At 35.9% G+C, this 18,994-nt stretch overlaps 3 protein-coding genes and 1 pseudogene across 13 annotated transcripts; 2 read left to right on the top strand and 2 right to left on the bottom strand.

Annotated features, from left to right (window-relative positions):
* Positions 1–41: 41 nt before the first annotated feature.
* On the bottom strand, positions 42–2,909 carry LOC142533028 (protein IQ-DOMAIN 17-like). 3 transcript variants are annotated; one of them, XM_075639615.1, is made up of 5 exons: positions 2,510–2,909; positions 2,067–2,390; positions 1,503–1,715; positions 1,270–1,356; positions 42–1,155 (listed from the first exon to the last, which is right to left on the bottom strand). In XM_075639615.1, the coding sequence occupies exons 1-5, from the start codon at positions 2,645–2,647 to the stop codon at positions 610–612; spliced, it is 1,308 nt and encodes a 435-aa protein (XP_075495730.1). In that variant the 5' UTR covers positions 2,648–2,909; the 3' UTR covers positions 42–609. The 3 variants fall into 3 exon arrangements, with proteins under 3 accessions (XP_075495730.1, XP_075495731.1, XP_075495732.1); XM_075639616.1 differs by having other exon boundaries at positions 2,067–2,387; positions 2,510–2,907; XM_075639617.1 differs by having other exon boundaries at positions 2,516–2,907.
* A 1,249-nt stretch (positions 2,910–4,158) lies between these two features.
* LOC142532620 (serine/arginine-rich splicing factor SR34A-like) lies at positions 4,159–8,971 on the top strand. Of its 9 annotated transcripts, none has more exons than XM_075638942.1 (14): positions 4,201–4,285; positions 4,698–4,825; positions 5,998–6,101; positions 6,882–6,947; positions 7,057–7,131; positions 7,259–7,373; positions 7,477–7,523; positions 7,603–7,660; positions 7,802–7,851; positions 7,924–7,980; positions 8,220–8,299; positions 8,385–8,444; positions 8,549–8,591; positions 8,739–8,971. In XM_075638942.1, exons 3-14 carry the CDS (start codon positions 6,015–6,017, stop codon positions 8,754–8,756), a joined length of 756 nt encoding a protein of 251 aa, XP_075495057.1. In that variant the 5' UTR covers positions 4,201–4,285; positions 4,698–4,825; positions 5,998–6,014; the 3' UTR covers positions 8,757–8,971. The 9 variants fall into 9 exon arrangements, with proteins under 9 accessions (XP_075495056.1, XP_075495055.1, XP_075495060.1 ...); XM_075638939.1 differs by having other exon boundaries at positions 4,202–4,285; positions 5,593–6,101; XM_075638944.1 differs by having other exon boundaries at positions 4,203–4,285; positions 4,698–4,780.
* A 989-nt stretch (positions 8,972–9,960) lies between these two features.
* On the top strand, positions 9,961–10,991 carry LOC142533846 (uncharacterized). Its single transcript, XM_075640754.1, has 3 exons — positions 9,961–10,182; positions 10,264–10,476; positions 10,778–10,991. Exons 1-3 carry the CDS (start codon positions 10,114–10,116, stop codon positions 10,829–10,831), a joined length of 336 nt encoding a protein of 111 aa, XP_075496869.1. The 5' UTR covers positions 9,961–10,113; the 3' UTR covers positions 10,832–10,991.
* Positions 10,992–13,864: 2,873 nt separating this feature from the next.
* Positions 13,865–18,339, bottom strand: LOC142532925 (U-box domain-containing protein 44-like; annotated as a pseudogene).
* Between the last annotated feature and the right edge of the window lie 655 nt (positions 18,340–18,994).

Genomic DNA, 18,994 nt, shown 5'->3' with positions numbered 1-18,994 from the left:
ACTTATCTACGAATTCAATATGAAGCTACCCCGCTAAAAACCTCGTGAATGCGCTTCTCAAGTCTGCACCTGTGTCAGATTGCGCTGCTTGGCTCCTTGCGTACGAGTTGGGTAATGTTTATGATCGATTTTCATCCTATCCTGTTGAAATTTTTTCCGTAGCTAAGCCATGTGTACTAACTAGAGCTTATTAGCTCAACCCTGGAACGCTGATTCCCCTCAGCTCAGCAGCACTCATGCGTGAGCTTCTTTTAACCCTTGTACACGAGACTCTTGTGATTTTGAGTTGCTCAACTTGGCCCTTATGCATGAGAGCTCATTAGCTCACCTCATGTAAGCGCATTTCGGCTGATGCTAGCTGCTAAGCAGACCTGATGATATTGAGGTCCTCAACTTATTCGGCTGATACTAAATGATGCAAATCCAACAACCATTTGTGAAAAAATATATTCAAAATTACATAATTTTTTTTTTAAAAGAAAAACTGTGAGATTGAGAATGAATAAGGGATCGGAGGTAGTAATATAAAAGCACCCACAATTTTTCACTTGATTTAACGATAATTTGGTATCAATATTGATGAAACGATATTATCATTGTTAGTGCCGCTCAAGATGACACATTAGATGTCCTCTCGAGGCTAAATTGATTGGAATGAATGCTAGTATACTTGGGGGTATTCGTGTTGCCATCTATGTTGTCTCCTTCCATGAAAGACAGTCGTTTCTTCACCGAAAAAGTTTGCGTTCTATTTGGGCTCAAAGACCTCAGATTTGGCACGCTGTGTGATCTCACTCGAGCCATGGCCGACGCAGTGGCAGCCATAAAGTTTGGTCGAGGAACGAGGCCTGAATTTTCGGTAGCTGGCTTTTCAGAATATCGATAGTAGTTCTCCTCTCTTTGACGACGAGGGCTGGTCAACTGAACTTGTATGAACTTCGACGAGGATGGACTATGAGGTAAGAAATTTTGGTGTTCTCGATGTCGGGGTGGGACGATTTGAGATGGTCTGAGACTTTGTTTGTTATGTTGATGTTGTGAGGAGTTGTACTTGTAAGAAGTGTCAATTTCTACAATATTCTTGGTTGGATATCTTTGATAGGCTGTTTTCTTGCTTGAAGATGCAGATTCTCCTTCGGAATCCAACTTTAATATCTGTGAAGCAGTGCAGATGATGAGATCGAATAGAGCTAACAAAAAAGATGAAGAATATCATTTGGATGCACCGAACCGAAGAAATGCACGAGCAAGCAAAGCAATGTTGTTTACCTGTTTGAGTGAACACTTTTTACCTCGCTGAATCACAGTCTGGATTTCCTCCTGTGTCCATGGATGCTCACGCGAATCATTTGTAGACTACAATATTCGAGATTTCCGGAGGCCAGTTAGAAATATTTTCAATAGGAAAACACGAATATGGGAATTCTTGTATTGTTATCATGTGTAAGTTCGTATCGTATTCAAATAGCTGTAGCTTTTGAGGATACGGGTTGAATACTTACAAATGCACGGAGACTCTGGGCCAGGTAGAACATGGAACCTGGACTTGTTCCTTCAAATGATAACCTCCTCCGTTCTTCGCATACTCGAGCTTGTACTCGGACTAGGGATTCAATACATCGTAGAGTCATCTTTGCTCGTTTCCGGATATTGTGTCCCCTCACCAGAGCTTGCAGCTTCACAATTCCCTTCAATGCAAAGAGGGCTCTCCTTGCCTGATCCGTGCACATACTTTCAACATCAGATTAACTCTTTTTTGAAAAAAAAAAGATTGCATCTGAATCAAACTAATCAAACCGGTGAAATCGAAGTAGCTGAATCGAAATATGCATACAAAATAACGTAGCTTAATCCATTTTCTGGCAAAAAGTAATGGAAATCGAAGCTAACTAACCGATGTTCTTAAATTAATACCAGCATTTGGAGTTACCTAATCAAATCACCAAGAATCCGATTCCATAGTTTAATTCAATTGGGCCTCACCCATATGGGCGATGGATGTTCAAGAACTTGAAGTTAATGGAATTTAATTAAAGGGTGCCTGAATATTTAAACAAATAAATTACCAGATAACCTCTGAAGGCTGTTTGAATCACAAGAGCAGCAGTACTTTGTTCTTTACCATCAACCAAGAGAAAAGTTGGTTTCGTGAGCTTAATAATCTCTACAGCGGCTTGTGCTGTTGCCACTGCAGCCTCAGCAGCAGCTGTAGTCGCCATAGCCACAGCAACTGCACGCCTTTGATCGCGTACGCGCCCCTCAAATGCTCGTTTTCTGGCCAAATTTTCGCCATTTTGAATTGGAGAGCTCGTAAATTCTGAAACTTTATGTTGTATAATAGTTTCTTGACAGATTGGTTTAAAAAATTTCCACCTCCTCTTTCCCCTCTTCTGCAAATCCACAAAGACATAGATGATCATATCAGACTCTTATAAAGTAAATATTTATTACATTTTTTCTGAGGTGGGTTACATGCCAAAGTTGCTGTTATTTTTTGAGTTCGGAAGACATATACCTTATCTTCTTCTTCTTCCACTAACTCATTTTCTTCCCTTCTGCTGCTGCTCCTCTTGCCATTATCTTTCGGAGGAGTTCTGAAAGCCTTTTTCACTGTACTGAACCAAGAATTCCCACCGTTTTTTCCCATTTGAAGAAATGGTTTGAGTTATTTCGCTCAGTACGTATATATGATCTCTCTGAATGGAAATCTTTGCTCTGTTATGATGTTTTAACCCTTTCAGCAGAAGGGGACAGAATAAAACAAAGTTCTGTCAAGTAGTATTCTTTAACTAATGGCATGTTTTTTACTGCTGCTAAATTTGACATGGAGAACAATTGTGTTGGAAGTGTGGGAGAGTTTATGTGCCATTTGGATGGATGAAAGAGCGTGTTATTTTTCTCGATAATGCTGAAAGCTGTGGGAGGTGTGGACTGATCTTTCTTCCTTCGCTTTTTTGGTTCCTCGAACAAGATTAAAGACAACAAAGCTTAGTAAAATCGTGCTCTTGTTAGATTCTACAGATTAGGTTTGCTTTACCTTTGCTCTCATGTTATATGATGACTTCTCTCTGTAGGTCCTGGCCAGCCTCGTTTTGTTTTGTGCGATATATATCATTTTTTCCCCGAGATCCATATAATAAATTAATAAGATAAAATAAATGTTACAGTAATTTATTATTTTCAAATTCTAAAACATTCTCTGGAAGTGAGAAAGACCAAGTTAGTTTGAGTGACTAAACCGGATTGGTTCTCATAATATACCTTACGTTGATAGCGTGAGAGGCAGGGGGTCGACAAACCGGATTTGTTCGGTTCTTATGATAAAAACTCCTACCAACTCAATACCATCAGTTTTGCGAAGTTACAAATCAAACTAAAATACTAAATCATTAAAATAAGTGTATCGTGAGATGATCTCATGAATCTTTATCTGTGAGACGGGTCGATCATACCGATATTTACAATAAAAAGTAATACTCTTAGCATAAAAACTAATACTTTTTCATATATGACTCAAATAAGAGATCCGTTTCATAAAATACGACCCGTGAGATCGTCTCACACAAATTTTTGCTAAATCATTAATAATTACAAACCAACCGAACCAAAAACAGAACCAAAACCGCGACCTAGGTCTCGATTTTGTTCGGATTGACTCTCAGACAAAAAAATACATTTATTCTATTTTTATTTAACTTCAATTTAAATAATCAAAAACCTAAAATTTGTAAATGTTGCATCTGTCATAATATGATATGAACTAAAAACTAAATTATATATGTAAATAAAATTAAAAATATTATATTTTTATAAAATTATTTTTGATTATTTGAATTAAAAATATTGATAACGGCGGTGATATTTATATTGAGACTACTTGTCAGATTATTTGAACAATTTTATTAATGCAAAAACTTCTGTGAGGCGATCTCACGGATCGTATTTTGTGAGACGAGTCTCTTATTTGAGTCATCTACGAAAAAATATTATTTGTTATGCTAAGAGTATTATTTTTTATTGTAAATATAGATAAGATTGACCATCTCACAGATAAAGATTCGTGAGACTGTCTCACAAGAGACATGTTCTTTTATTAATTATTGAATTTAATAAAATTGCAAAACAATTGGGGAGAAACTTGTAATTTGAGAAACCTCACTCCCTTGTGAAAACTGAGATATATGTTAGTTTTGCTCCCCGGACCCCGCCTCCCCCAACTGAGCAAAGCCCTAAACTGGGCCATTGGCACGATATCCGAGGCGAAGGTTCAAAACATAACGGAGAGGTACGAATGAGGCTGAATCTATCTTGAAACTCCTAAAAATTTTCTTTTTCGTGTAATTAATTTGAAAAAAATCCCAGTTGTTTGGCAATTATATGTTTATATTTGCACTTCGAAGGGGATCTATTGTATTCACTGCTTGCAGAAGGTTGAATTTCGAGATAACTTCTCTGTTGATCTAGTTATCTTCTTGGTGTGTCGTTCAGTTGTATTATTTTGCCAGTAAGGGGTTTTAATGAGTGATTCTAGATATGCTTGATTTAATGGAGAGTGGATTAGTACTGGGTAGTGAGGAGTGGCATTTTTTTTTGGTCTTGAATTTGAGATTTTCTCCATTTTCAATGAATCTAGGTTAACACGTCATTTTCGATTCCTAAACTCTGTCTTACGATTTTCTCTATGTTCCAAGGATTAGTCTGAGCGGCATTTGAAGTTGTAAAAAGTACAGTTTTGTGCAAACGACGCCGTTGTTCATCATATACACAGACATTTTGCTCTGTAAGCTTCTCTCTCGAGAGGACTTGGTGAAGTTGAGAAATTTCCGTATGGACTAATACAGAAGATTACAATTATAAGTTTGATATTGTACGCATTGATTCTGATCACACTTGTAACTCAACGTTGGCCATGTGACATAAATTGTGCATGGTTGAATGAAATTTTGGCTTCTTTCTGGGACTATATGTTAATTATTGTTGTCTTGAATAATCTTCTGCAAATTGAGTTTTGTGCCACTGTCTTATGCCATAAAATGAAGAACAGTGATTTGTGCCGTGTGACTGTTCTCCGTATAACATTCCAGGTGCAGTTATCTTGTTGTTTCTTTTTTGGGGGGTACATTGTATGTAAGGATATCTATTGGCTCTTGCGTCGCTGCGAGAGCGGTCTACAAAAGCTGTGGTGGTTTTTAGCATTTTAGCACTTTTTGTTTCTTGTGAGGTCCTTGTGGCCTCGGATGGTTGTATTTTCTTCATGCTATCTTATTGTTTTGTTGCAACTGTTTCCTTGCAAATAATGAGGTGCAAGGAGTTGTGATTCAGTTACTTTAGTTGTCATTCAATTAAGTGATGCGCATTCTGCTCTACGTTTCTCTAGTAGCCTCTACCTTTGATCAAATTGAACTAGCACGCTTAGTTGATTCAAATTTTCAGTGTAATATGTCAATACTGAAAAGGCCATAAACGTTAGGCGTCTTTTTACATGTTTTCCGGAATCATCGTATCCCTCATGGTTAAAAGAAATCTAATTAAGGTCACTGAAGTTTATGGCAACATTACCTCATCTTGTGACAAATGCTTTGTTTATGATAGATATCAAGAGCTTGGACAAATATGAGCTTTGCAATGATACATAGGGATGTAGAATGGGAGTTAGAGAAATCTGGGTGGAGTTTTTGTGATTTATATATATTTGGAAGTTCTTGCTCGCTCTCTGAAGAGCTATTCATCCGCAAAAAATTTAGAGAGGATGGGAATCAATATTTTATTTCAAAAAAATAGTAGCTTGGGAGCATCTTGGAACACATGAGCAATGGAGCTTGTGGAGCACTGCTCACCTCAAGGATTGCTCTCTTGGTTTGCTGCATAAGTATTATTTTGTTTTGAATTCTTCGTCTGATCATCCAACCCGTGTCGCATAGAATTCATTTATCATAAGCTGACATTTTTTATTCTTCGAATTGGTTCCCCATTTCTCTAGTATTTTATCTTTTGCAGCACTTTAGGGTCTGAAAATGAGTGGTCGTTTCTCTCGCTTAGTTTATGTTGGGAATCTTCCGGCTGATATAAGAGAGTCTGAAGTTGAAGACCTGTTTTACAAGGTTTGAGTTGTAAATTTGACATTTCATCTTTCATTTGTTTAATTGGGTGTGGTTAAAATTTTGTCGTGTCCGGCCTAAATAAATACCTTATTGTAAAGCTATTAAATCATCATCAATAATTAAAATCACTTTCTTACATTTTTTTTACCTTTTATGTATTTGTACTCTCCCCTCAGAAAAATCCCGACCTCTAATTTTTTCAAATGAGTCTTGTTGTTGTAAATTTTATTGAGGGTAGTCCATGTGTAGAGGATTGATATATTTTTTTCTCTGTAATCTGTTTGCGATTAATTTGGTGTTTACATTTACATATTCGTTAGGTGTGGCTGATCTGCGATTTTAACTCCAATGTGTTTTTACATTTTCACCATATTTGTTACTCGTTGATTTGTGGGATTTTGTTGTTAAATATTGTTTCACACATGCCTTCACCAAATGTAAATTAAACTAAGAATCTTAGGTTGGCAAAATCTGTGCTCCCCCAATAGCTAAATTGTTGGCTCCTTGTTAAGGATTAGGCAAAGCATTCTATCTTCTGATTACATGCTTGCTAGTGATCATTTAAGAGACGTGTGGTTTGTAGAGTGGGTGTCATTATTTTTTTTGTGAAATTTTTTTGGAGATATCATATCTAAGTCTATTGTGTGAGAAAGCTCTTGCGCGATTTTTCTGAAATTTTCCAATGTATGTAAGTTCTATGCCAGTCATTTAAACAACTCCCTTTGAAATGTTGTTTTTCCAAAAGTTTCTTGCTTAACAAGTAACCTTTTTCTTGTGCAGTATGGTCGCATATTGGATATTGAACTGAAGATTCCTCCACGTCCTCCATGTTATTGCTTTGTGGAGGTTTTTTTCAATTATGTTTGCTTATAGATTCCTCAAGATATTTAAAGAATAATTGTATTCTGTATTTTTTAAGCTAAGAAAATAACCAGTGGTCTGAATCTATATTTAGTTTGAGAATGCCCCGGATGCTGAAGATTCTATTAGGGGTAGAGATGGCTATAACTTTGATGGTTGTCGACTGAGGGTGAGTTTATTAAATTAAAATAAGCTCGAGGTTTGCTTTCTTCTTTGATTTTTTTATTGCCCTCAATTTATTGGTGGCATATCTCCCTTTTCTATTCTTTCTTGACATCTCCTGCTACTCAATTAAGGTTGAGCTTGCACATGGTGGTAGAGGACCCTCATCATCTAATGAGCGACGTACTGGTCATGGCCGGGTTGCGGATGGTGGGCGCCATGGCATTTCTCGCCATTCTGAATATCGTGGTACTTTACAAATTAGCTCGTATCATGTGGCTTTATGACTTTACTCTGTTCAAATTACACGATGTGATTTTTTTTGCATCTGGACGTGTCTGTGGACAAATAGTTGTTGTTCGTGGGCTTCCTTCTTCTGCTTCTTGGCAAGATTTGAAGGTTTGTGGGATATTTTATTTTCAAACAGTACATGCCTTTCCGGCGGCCCCCATATTCATCTTTTCTGGATATGTTTCAGGATCATATGCGGAAAGCTGGGGATGTTTGTTTTGCAGAAGTTTATCGTGACAGTGAAGGCATTACATATATGATTGTTTACTTTTTTTTGTTTCTGGTGTTGGTTTCATGTTTTTACATATTTCTTTATGTACCCACATAAATTTTGAAGTTTTGAAATATTCACTTCTGTTGTTTCTGAAATTTGTGTTCGAATGCAGGAGCCTATGGTCTTGTTGATTATACCAATTATGAGGACATGAAATATGCTGTAAGTTAAGGGATTAATCATGTTTTTATTATTTGATGTAATCCGGTCCTGACACTATTTGTAACAAATCAGATAAGGAAACTTGATGATACGGAGTTCAAAAATCCTTGGACCAGAACTTATATCCGGGTATTTCCACCCATTTCACTTTCAACCAAAATCATATACCTTCAAAAACTCCGATGCAACACATAGTTCTCACTCCTCTTGTTGCGATACTTATTTTGAATAAATTCCACCCTTTATTTGTTGCTATAGTTTCCTATAATTTTTTCGTTTTTTGTTATGGTTTGCAGTAATTTTGATTATAGCAGTCTTTCAGTGTTTTCTTCTTTTATAATGTATGTGTGCTCACACCATTGGGCTAGGTTAAGGAACACAAGGGCAGTCCATTAAGAAGCCGAAGTAGAAGTCGCAGCAGAGGCCGAAGTCCGAGGAGGAAAAGAAGGTAAAGTTATGCACAATATCCTGAATTATTTGTATTTTGATTGAACCAAACAGTAAATCATCAAATGAATCATTTCATTGGGCAGCAAATCGTCGGACCGACCTGCTTCCAGATCACTATCTGCATCTCCTGCTAAACCTTCTAGGTAATGGTTTTCAGTTCTCAGCGTCTAGTCAACATTTTATTACATACATCCACTCGTTTTAAAATCAGCATCTCCGTGTTCTTTGCTTTTTTGTGTGGACTCAGGTCCAGGTCCAGATCAAGGTCAAAGTCTGCTTCCCCAAAACAGGTAAACACAGTATGGTACTCTAAATAATCAAATAAAAATTCCCTTCTACATGCAGTGCGTCCCTGGTTGTAGCTGCTGCTTCGTTTCTTTTTCTTGTCGAATTTTGGTTTAATTCTGACTAGAAGCTCGAACTTCTTGTGGCTTCAGGATGGTATAGATTCCTAGAATATTATCGATCCGCCTGGAAGTACACAACAGATTGAAACATGTCTTTTCTGAACGATTTATGTTGTCGGATGTTTATTTGGAGCTGCGTGGATCTAATTTTAGTGACCTGACTTCTATCCTTTAATTGCTTAAAACTTCTTTGGATATGATATGGTTTTATTATTTACCAAGTATTAGTATTTTGCGAAGGTAAGTGGATTACGAGTTGAATATCAGAGCTTGTTTGGAATATGTTTATAAATCATTTAACACAACTTATAAGATGTTTTACTACTTTGAAAGTGGATGGCACATATTTTCAACAAAGATGAACATTTAATACATTTTTATCACTTAAAATTAAGAACCATGGTGCGAAAGAGCCCAAATATGCAGCAAATAAATTTTCCATTTTAATAGGTTAACATGATTCGATCAATTTGTATATGCGCAGTTTATTATATATCCAATAAAAATGTTGCACGATTAATGCCAGCATATTTTCGAAACTAATGCATGTGTTAAATCGACTCCATTGTCTCGTCCTTTGTCTTTAAAGTGATTTTTCACTTTGCTCTCACAAGTTTGTGAAGAAAAAGTTGATGCCTTTTTTTAAAAAAAATATTTGTAAACGCTCCCTACTCTAAAATTACCTATATTCATGGAAAATAAATAAATTATTTATATTTACTGTATAAAAGGAGATGTATTTTTGTAAATCCATTAAAACGAGCAAGATTAATCCAAGAGGTCTTGAGTTTTTATAACATATGGGTGAAAATGTTATAGATTTTTCCAAAATGAAGGATGTATTAGCTTATTAATATTTCTTAGGTTTTTTTTTTTATTTCTTTTAGACTTTTCCCGAGGATTAATGTAATTAGGCCAATATTTACTGTATAATAATGCAAAAACACCTTAGAACAACCTTGGTAATTTTAATGGATGAACAAAATTACTCATTTTATCCAATAAAATTTATTATAACTACACATTTAAATAAATTCTAAAAATAACTAAATGATTTGTTAATCATCGTCAATAAATTAATTTTTTAAAAAAAAATTAACTAAAAATGTGTGTGCGCGAATTATCGAGTTTTCAATCGTGGATTGCTATTTCTAATTACAGTTGAAATTTGTAAACCTGAATATTGAAAAAAAAAAATTATGAGAGAAAAAAGGTAAAATTACCAAGTTAAAGGAGGCATTTGAGATTTTGTTTTTGATATTCATGGCCTAGTTTGGGCCGCCTCAAACTTATAAAGGGCACCTTCAATATCCAATAAGTAGTTAACTGAAGTTTTTGAACCCTAACGCTAACCCTAATTTCACCCGCGGAAGCCGTCAGTAGATCGAAGATTTGAACGGTAGAAATGTCGGTTGCAGAGCTTGCCTGCTCCTATGCGGCCTTGATCCTTCATGATGATGGAATCGCTGTCACTGTAAGAATGAAACGTATCTGAATACTTGTGTGGTCGGTGTGTGCTTTGACTAAAAGTTCCTTATTTAATTTTGTTTATCAGTCGGAGAAAATTGCGGCTCTGGTGAAGGCGGGTGGTTTGACTGTGGAATCGTATTGGCCGAGTCTATTTGCTAAACTTTGTGAGAAGAGGAACATTGAAGATCTTATAATGAATATAGGCTCCGGAGGTGGCGGTGCTGCCGTTGCAGTTGCAGTTACCGCTCCTGCTGCTGGTTCCGCTGCCGCGGCTGCCCCAGCTGCCGATGAGAAGAAGGTGCTAGTTTTTGTTGTTTGTTTTCTTATTTTCAAATGCAGTATTTTGTTTAGATATGGTATTCTATTGTAGTGATGTCCTGGTAATTCTTGAGATGCGTTTGGATCTTAACAAATTATGAAATCTATTGCAGATTATTGTGGCTCATAATGGATTTAGTTTACTTCTTAGTTCCATTTCTTTGGATTCACTATTTCCTATAATTAGTTCGAACTTGAGTTTAATGGTATCAGTTGCATGATGCTTTTGGGTATCGTTGTTGGGTATCATTTAATTGTGTGTTTGATAATTTGATTTCCAGGAGGAACCAAAGGAGGAGAGTGACGACGACATGGGATTCAGCTTGTTTGACTAGCTGTTATAGCCATATTTTATTTTTTGCAAACAGGGTATCGGCCTAATTTGAGTTATTACTATCTGATTATTGAGATTTTGCTACTACTTTTGGAAGAGTTATTATCGACATTGCTACAATTATCTGGTGTCCATTTTTTTGATAGACCGTAAATTTGATATGTCAGCGTTATTTGAAGCCTTGGTATGATTGTTATTTGAAAATTTGCAATTTGGCCTTAGTTGTAAAATTTCAAGTCCCATGAAATGTTTTGATTTCTGCTGTTAACTGATGCCTTGATGTTCAAAGCTGTCCTCTTTTCTTGTCCATGATCATTATCTCATTATTTGCTCTCTTTCTTTGTTCGATCCGTGAGTCGCCGGCTTCACGGGTGAAGATGTGAATTTGTCTTCTGGTGATGTATTACTCAAACATTATTATTTGAAACTCTCTTCATTGATATTTTACTTTGACTTCCAAGAATTTTTTGGCTTATTTGTGATGTTCGGAATTGTTTGTATAGTGCATATTTTTGAATCCCTGTAGTCCGTTTCATCCCATTCTAGAATGAAATCAATATCGTATAAACTTTAAGCTTTTTTTTTAAACTTTTGTGCATGCATTATTCTTTTGTTCATGTTTTGGTACCACTTTCTTTGTTGGGATTGTCAAGTGAATTTGTTGATCCTTTATCAGGAAATTTGACTTAAATTCCCTAATAAGTTGAATCAAGTCAGGTCTATACCGAGATATAGATATGATATGTCATATTGGTTTAAAATATGACAATTGTCCTTCTAAAAAAAAAAGAAGTATTGACAATTGTTTCTTTACGAAGAAATTAGACAGCGAAGAAAACAGCTATTTTATGTACAAAAAGTTGTACAACTCTTTGAAACGATTATGAAAAAATCACTATGTACTCTTGTTTAGAATTCAGCTTCCAAGACAATCTTATGTATTATTATATACTAAAGTTGGAATGCAACATGAAGTTCGTTCGACTGATCGCAAACATTACAAAGCTCCAAACCATCTATTTCAAATTTCAATAGCGGTAAATTACTTTGCAAAAGAAGATGTTTATTATTATTTATTTTCAAGTTACTTTTGTCAAGATAAAATTACAAAAATAATCTGTGTCATATCTATCATGCTTAAGCGTGAATAGTTGGCCTGACCATATTGAAATCATTTTTTTGTATTATTCATTTAATTTTCTTACAGTTCACGCATATCCACCTCCCCGTTGCTATTGACATGGTATATAATTATTTTTCGACGTATTCATTCTCCCATCACCAATATTTGACTTTTAGAGCATGTTTATGGGTCAACAAGAATAAAAAAACAGGGCACTTAAATTTGAGCGAGGTATGGATATGGATGGGTTTACATCCGTTGTCTGCCATACAAGTGTGTCAAAAAGTACGAATTTTTTTATGTTCCAACCACTAACTCTGAATTTAATATTTCATTGGCAGACTGAGTAGGTCAAACAAGGCAGGCAGCCCACCATACGAGGGATGGTTGACCCTTAGTTGGTCGCATGAATTTTACCTCAATTCTTTAATCCCAAAATTGTAATGAAACCCTAAATATTTTTCCACATGAAACCTACACGTACGTTACTTCCATAAAAAAACAAATATGACCTCAATTATAACGCATGAACAAATTGACCCCTTCTTTCTCAATAGCCATTACACGTGGTGATGTTTTTCTGGTACGAATAATATCCACGTGTCAAGTTAACACAAACGAAAAGTAGACAAGTGAGCGCGTTTCCAGTTACTTCCAACGTTTGAAACGCGTTGAAAGTCTTGGAATAAGTTTCCTATTCCAACACAATTTCACCGTTCTATAAATACCCTCTCCTCCAATTCCTACCTCCATAGATACAGAAGTTCATTCTTTATTGATAATTCAGAGTTCTCATTGCGAAGAATACTCACTCCATTTCGAATTAAGCCATGTTGACATCCGTTTTCAGTTCATTCGATCTGCTCGGTGCTGAGACTTTTGGCCAGAAAGTGAGCGCATACAATAACCAAATCCTACAGAAATCGGCTGCCAAAATCGATGATACCAAGAGTTCTAAAGAGGTGAATCCAACGCCGCAACAGGCGAAGAAGTCGGAATTTTCCCGGAAGCCGAGGTTCGCGCTGGAGTTCGATGGGGTCCACTGCTTTGAGACTATACTCCCTTGTTGATTTCCTTTTTTTCTTCTTTTAATGAGATTTGAATAGAGAAAGAAATCTATACTTTGATTCTTTTTGGATTTTTTTTTTCTTTTTTTGGCACGAGTATAACTTTTTTTTGGTGCTAAATGAATTTTTGTCTTTTATATTTATGATTATGATTTTTATAATATTCTTTTTTTTATATTGAAGTCATATCATGATGTAAAAATTTAATGAAAATAAATATATAGTATATTAGTTTTACGATAGTATAAGTGAACTATAAATTACAAAAATAACATTTTGCGATTTTTTTATTAAAATAAAAATAAAGAATTTTTATATCATAACATCAAAATTAATTAATTAATATAATAACATGATGAACATAAATATAATATATAGAATAGATTTTTTGTGAGATGATCTTACGAATTTTTATCACAGATCAATCTTACCGATATTCATAATAAAAAGTAATATTTTTAGCATGAAAATTAATATTTTTTTATGATGACTCAAATAAGATATCCGTCACATAAAATACAATCAATGAGATCGTCTCACACAAACCAATCAAGTAATTTGTTGGGTAAAAAATGGGCACGACGTTATTTGATATCTTTTTCATTTTTAATAAATAACAAAGTCATCAAAGCTTGACGCACTCAAGCATCTACATACAACATCTTACCCTAAATTTTACATTTTACACAAAAAACTTTCTACCCTATTTAAAATTCCTTAAATTTAGATTTTATGAACAGTAAAACTTTTCTAAATTTCCCAATAAACTCAGTTTTAGAAAGATGTGAAATTATTTCTTGAATGAATTAAACATAGAAACAATTAGAAAAAAATCCAATAATCAGTTAGAAGCAAACAAGCCTGTATGCAATATTCAGACCGGAAGAGTATCCTATGACAAAACTCCCCATTTCATTAAAATCACATTCAATCAAGAATCAAAGTAATTGTAGACGATAAAATCTATGAACCAAGTATAAAGAATTAGAGAAGCACCAAGCACGAGCAGGTATTGAATTCTTTCAGAAAAAAGAAGACTGATCGTGAAGAACGTTCAACCGAGCAAGTATTGTGGCAGCTAAAGATCTCAAATTGCTGTTTCCTCTCTGAGTCAAATCCACCAAATACCTCTGAGTTAGTTGTCCATACTTCTGTTTATATTCCAGAATTCGAAATATCCTATCTAAAGAGCTCAATATCTTCTCCTGTAATCTGGTACATGGGCTTGGATGACTGATTAGTTTAATCATCTCTGCAATTGCATTTGCTTCCTCCAGTACCTTGCAACCATTTTGCAAACGTTCCCCGTCTATCAAAGTTAAAAGAGCGTCTAAAGCTGCCTCGCCGGCTTCCAGATTCGGTTCCCCCCTCAGAACCTGAACAAGAGGCTTTACTGCACCTGCTTCCAATAGGCAAAACGAGGATACAACTGTACAAATACCTCGGTGAACTGGGCAGGATTCGGGTAAAGCCGAAAAGCACCATAAAACTGGACGCCTAGAGATTTGCCGACTCAGCTCAGGGGAACTCAGAGAGAGCTGTGTCAAAGAAATTCCTACGTTCCTTCTTGTTAAACTGCTTCCCGTCTCAAGCAGCGGTAGTAGATTGTATATGATGCCTACTTCCGCTACTTTTTTTTGCAATTCCACGCTTGTCCTAACTGTTAAACGGCATATGGCTCCTACTACGCTCTCTGTGAACTGATTTCTTTCACTTCTAATATTCTCACTGTTGAAAAGAGAAGTAAGACTACTCGTGAGATTGTGGGATTCCGAAAGCCACTTGGATATTTGTGCAGATTCGGGAAGGTTAGCAATTGTACCCAATGTTGAGGAAATTTCTTCTTCGTTTTCGGAATTCCTGATGATCATGAGCAAGGCTTCGACTGAAGATTGTGTTATGTGTTCCAAGATTTTGGCCTCATCATCATCTTCTGTTAAGCAGCATAATAGCTTGACTGCATTTGCACGTAAAGTGGAATCATCAACCTCACACAATCTCAACAACACCGGCATGGCTGAGTACTGTGAAAGGCAACCAACCAAGGCATAAATTTGGAGGCGAATTTTCATTACAAGCATATTTAATAATCATCTAAATAAGATGACTAATCAACTACACAGACAAGATTTTGTTTACCTGTCTCAATTTTGACTTGATAATAACAGCAATGGGTGAAAGGCACATGGCATGAAATATCCGGATAATGTTTTGCTTCACACCAGGTCCTGTAAAATTAATCAGCGAATATAATTCAAGAATATCCTCCTCAGATTCCAACAACGGAAGTGGAACTGCAGCAGAATCTTCAGGTATACTTGATAGAGCGAGATTTACAATAACTGCAGACACAAGCTCGCGCAATCTTTGTGACGATGTTTGGTGATGGAGAATGTCCAACAATGGTCTGACGGCATGCTTCTTTATCACCTCTTGCCCATTCTTTTTTAATGTTACAGATTCAGAAGAGCTCCAACAGCAACTATTTTCATCTCAACATCATCATGGGAGACCAAGACAAGAAGTAAATCCAAGACACCATCTTCTACTAGAGATGATTTGTTATGATTCGTCAACTCCATCTCCCACAAAGTTTTTGCCATTGCCATCTGGACATGATCTGGCCCTGTCAACGAAAATAATCATGGGATGGTTTTGTATCAAGAACTAACACATATATAATAGCAAACATACTGGATAAGTGATAGTTAAAACAAGTTTTCGAGATATGTACCGGCCGAGAGACGTTGCAGAAGATGTTTAAAATAGTTATTATTAGCCATGAGAACGACATTGTCATCCGAGAATGCAAGATTATCCAAAACATTCTTTGCATCTGTGGCGGCTTGATGATCGTCACTGGTTAACATAGTTACAAGAAGAAGTATGCAGCCTTGAACATTACCAATGTAGTCACGCACTGTTTCACATTTTGACAGTTCCAGCAGTAACGCCACGGCCAATTTCCTTTCCCCAATTTGCCTTCCAAGAAACTGAACAATGTATTTTATTGCATTCTCAACTCTAGCAATTATGTCCTGCAAAATATATTTTATCAGGAAAAATTGCACAAAGCAAGATATGCAAAACTTAAATCTCAGAGTATTAGTGAACATAAATCATTTTAGGAGAAAACATAACTGAGAGTCCGAGACTAATTCGTACCTTAGCATCATCGTTATACTTGCCAGCAAACAAAGTATCTGAGGGTCTGGTTCCTGATACTCCGATCTTTAACATGGAGGAGCTCAATAAGAGTAGGTATGTAATCCTCCAATATCAACCATTCTCGGTGTATTTCCCTTTGCTGACACAGATCCAGCAATTGTTTCAGACAAACTAGAACTTCCTCCTGCCCTCCTGATGATAGTCTTGATTTAAGAGAAGCAAGAATAATCATGGTATTTCTCTCCTGCCATTCTTCAATAGATTGCCTCAGGGTTCTGTTTGGCCTAAGCATCGAAGAATCCAATGGAGTCGAGGTCAGAGGACATGTGGGGTTATCTGCTAACCACTTATCTATGGAGCTCCTCTCAAAAGTATATCCCAAAGGAGTTTCCACAGGATCAACCATAGCTTCTTTAGTGATTGGGCAAATGAACGTCGTTAGAGGTTCGAGCGGCTGCATACCTAAAGATTTTCTCTTGATTAAGTGTTTCTTTTCTCTATCTTCGAACGACAAAGCTATATCTGCCCTTTCTAGCAAAGCTATAATTTGATCCATCTGTATAGCTTCGGCCTCATTTTTTCGCAACCTTACATTCTCTATTTCACTCTTGAATTGCTCGAACTCCCTTTTTAATGCCGCACGATCAGTCGAAACTCCAACAGCCTTTGCAATAGAGACCAACAAGTTATTAGCAAAAGTACGATCGACATTCCTTTGGTGTATTCCAAATTCTATTTTTTCTAAAATTTCTTCTCCAGCAATGGCAGCCTTAAATTCGGCATTCTTCATTTTATTAACCAGCTGGTTTATGTCGCCTCTAGTACTCAAGGAAATGTCAAGAGAAGTAAGAGATAAGCAACTCATTGCATGGCTAATCTCTTTAGTAATATCCCCTATACACTTAACAATAGACCTAGAATTTACAAAGAGATAAAACCGGTTTCTGTTGCTACAATCCTGGATCAGTTGCCTTGCCAGCTTCGTTTGATGGTTTAGAATCTCCACAACATTTCTCAAGCTATCAGAATCACACAGATCCTTCCTGTGCAACTCACTCAATAGAGGAACAATCTTATGCAAATACTCTGATAGTTGGGCAAAACTCTTCTTTTCAATGATCACATTTTTAGAGGATATCGCTAACTCAACGATGGCTTCTATTACCTGAGAAAGGACTTCCATTGCAGTACCAATTGGCAAGCCAGTTACCGCATCAATGACCGTTATTCAAGAACTAAAGATTTCACAGGGAGTTTCCGTCTAATCTTGTTTGAGGAAATTCACTCAACATATAACTCATTGTCTCCAGGGAAAAAAATGGGCCCAAATCTCTCTTTGCGTTGCCTCAAATTCCTACATTCAAGAATACCCATAACAATAACTATACATAAACTTGCTTCTTTAATTCGTAAAAGCAGCAACAATAAAGATAGAGTGATCGGAGAAATGAAACAGGCGAACACTAAATTCAAGCACGGTCTAAACTTGTTTCTTATTGAAGGCAACAATTTTGCAGAAACTAAATTCAGAAGAAAATATCTCATGATAAATTTCTCCAAAATGTAAACAATTCAGAAAACCTGAGTCCCATTATGGACTTGACTTCAAAGCTTTCCCAAATTTTCTCCATCTAGCAGATTATTTACCCCATAAAATTAAGAGACTCGACTAATTATCCCACGCAAAAGTGCCAATAATCCAATAATAAACACCAATCACAACAAGAAGACATACTAAACTTTCTTACATCTTTTCTCCACAGCAAATATAGCCATAATAGTCAGCGTCAATTCATTAAATCTCAAGTTTTGTAAACAAGAAAGCTGACCTGACGACATTAATTCTCCCCTGAGAAAGTTATCAATCGAAAATGATCAACAGCAGCAGTAGCAAGAAGACCGGGAACAGGAAGACCATATACAAGAAGTCAAGAAGACCATAAATAATGCATCGACAAGATTTTGCTAAGAACTTTAGATTCATTAAAAAGAAAGAAATCCAGTTGGATCAATTAGCATGCAAAGCAGCCCGTCATAGCAGGGTACAAAAAAAAGTTTGGAAACAAGAAACTGGACTAGGTAGAAGGACTACGCCGGGATTGAATTTTCTTTAATAGTAGGACTTCATTTATTTGTGTGGTACTCGTGAAATTCTTTGCGATGCTGTGTAGTTTCTCGATTTGTATTAAAAGAAAAAATTAATAGTTTTAGTAAATTGATAAAATAAAATATTTCCTTAAAGAACTTGTATATAATTTAGTTCTTCTATTTACATCACAATATTCAAATACTTATATATCACCTTGCCTTCAAATATAAATTTATCACTGTTTTTTCTTTTTCTTGAAATTTAAATTTTCGTAATTAAATATTTTTATAGCATCAACAAGATATGTCGTTGTGTTATTTATATTTTGAGTTTTTCCTCTCAGGTTTTACACAACTACGAAAGCTACATGTGAAATAGTTTTTTTATATTGTCTATTTATCGTGTCCACCAATAAGATGAGTATCAACTATTGGATATATATGTTTCATCAAGTCTGACAAGTGAGTGTCACTTCATTAATAAACATAAAAATTAACACAATTGATGAGTAACGTAACAAAACTAAGATATTCAATATTTTAAAATAATAATAATATTAATAATATTATTATTATTATCCTAAATACATTACATAAATTGATTTGGACTTCTGCTGTTGCAATTCAACTTCCCCCGCTGGGCGGGTCTTCCAAGGAAATGGAATATATTAGCCCCGCCTAATGGCGGGTTGCGGGCTGGCCCGCTCCGTCAGCCCGT

Source organism: Primulina tabacum, chromosome 18 (genome assembly GCF_025594145.1).
Source record: "Primulina tabacum isolate GXHZ01 chromosome 18, ASM2559414v2, whole genome shotgun sequence".
Lineage (NCBI taxonomy): Eukaryota > Viridiplantae > Streptophyta > Magnoliopsida > Lamiales > Gesneriaceae > Primulina > Primulina tabacum.
Note: the sequence above shows the minus strand (reverse complement) of the source record. Positions and strands in the feature narration are given on the sequence as shown.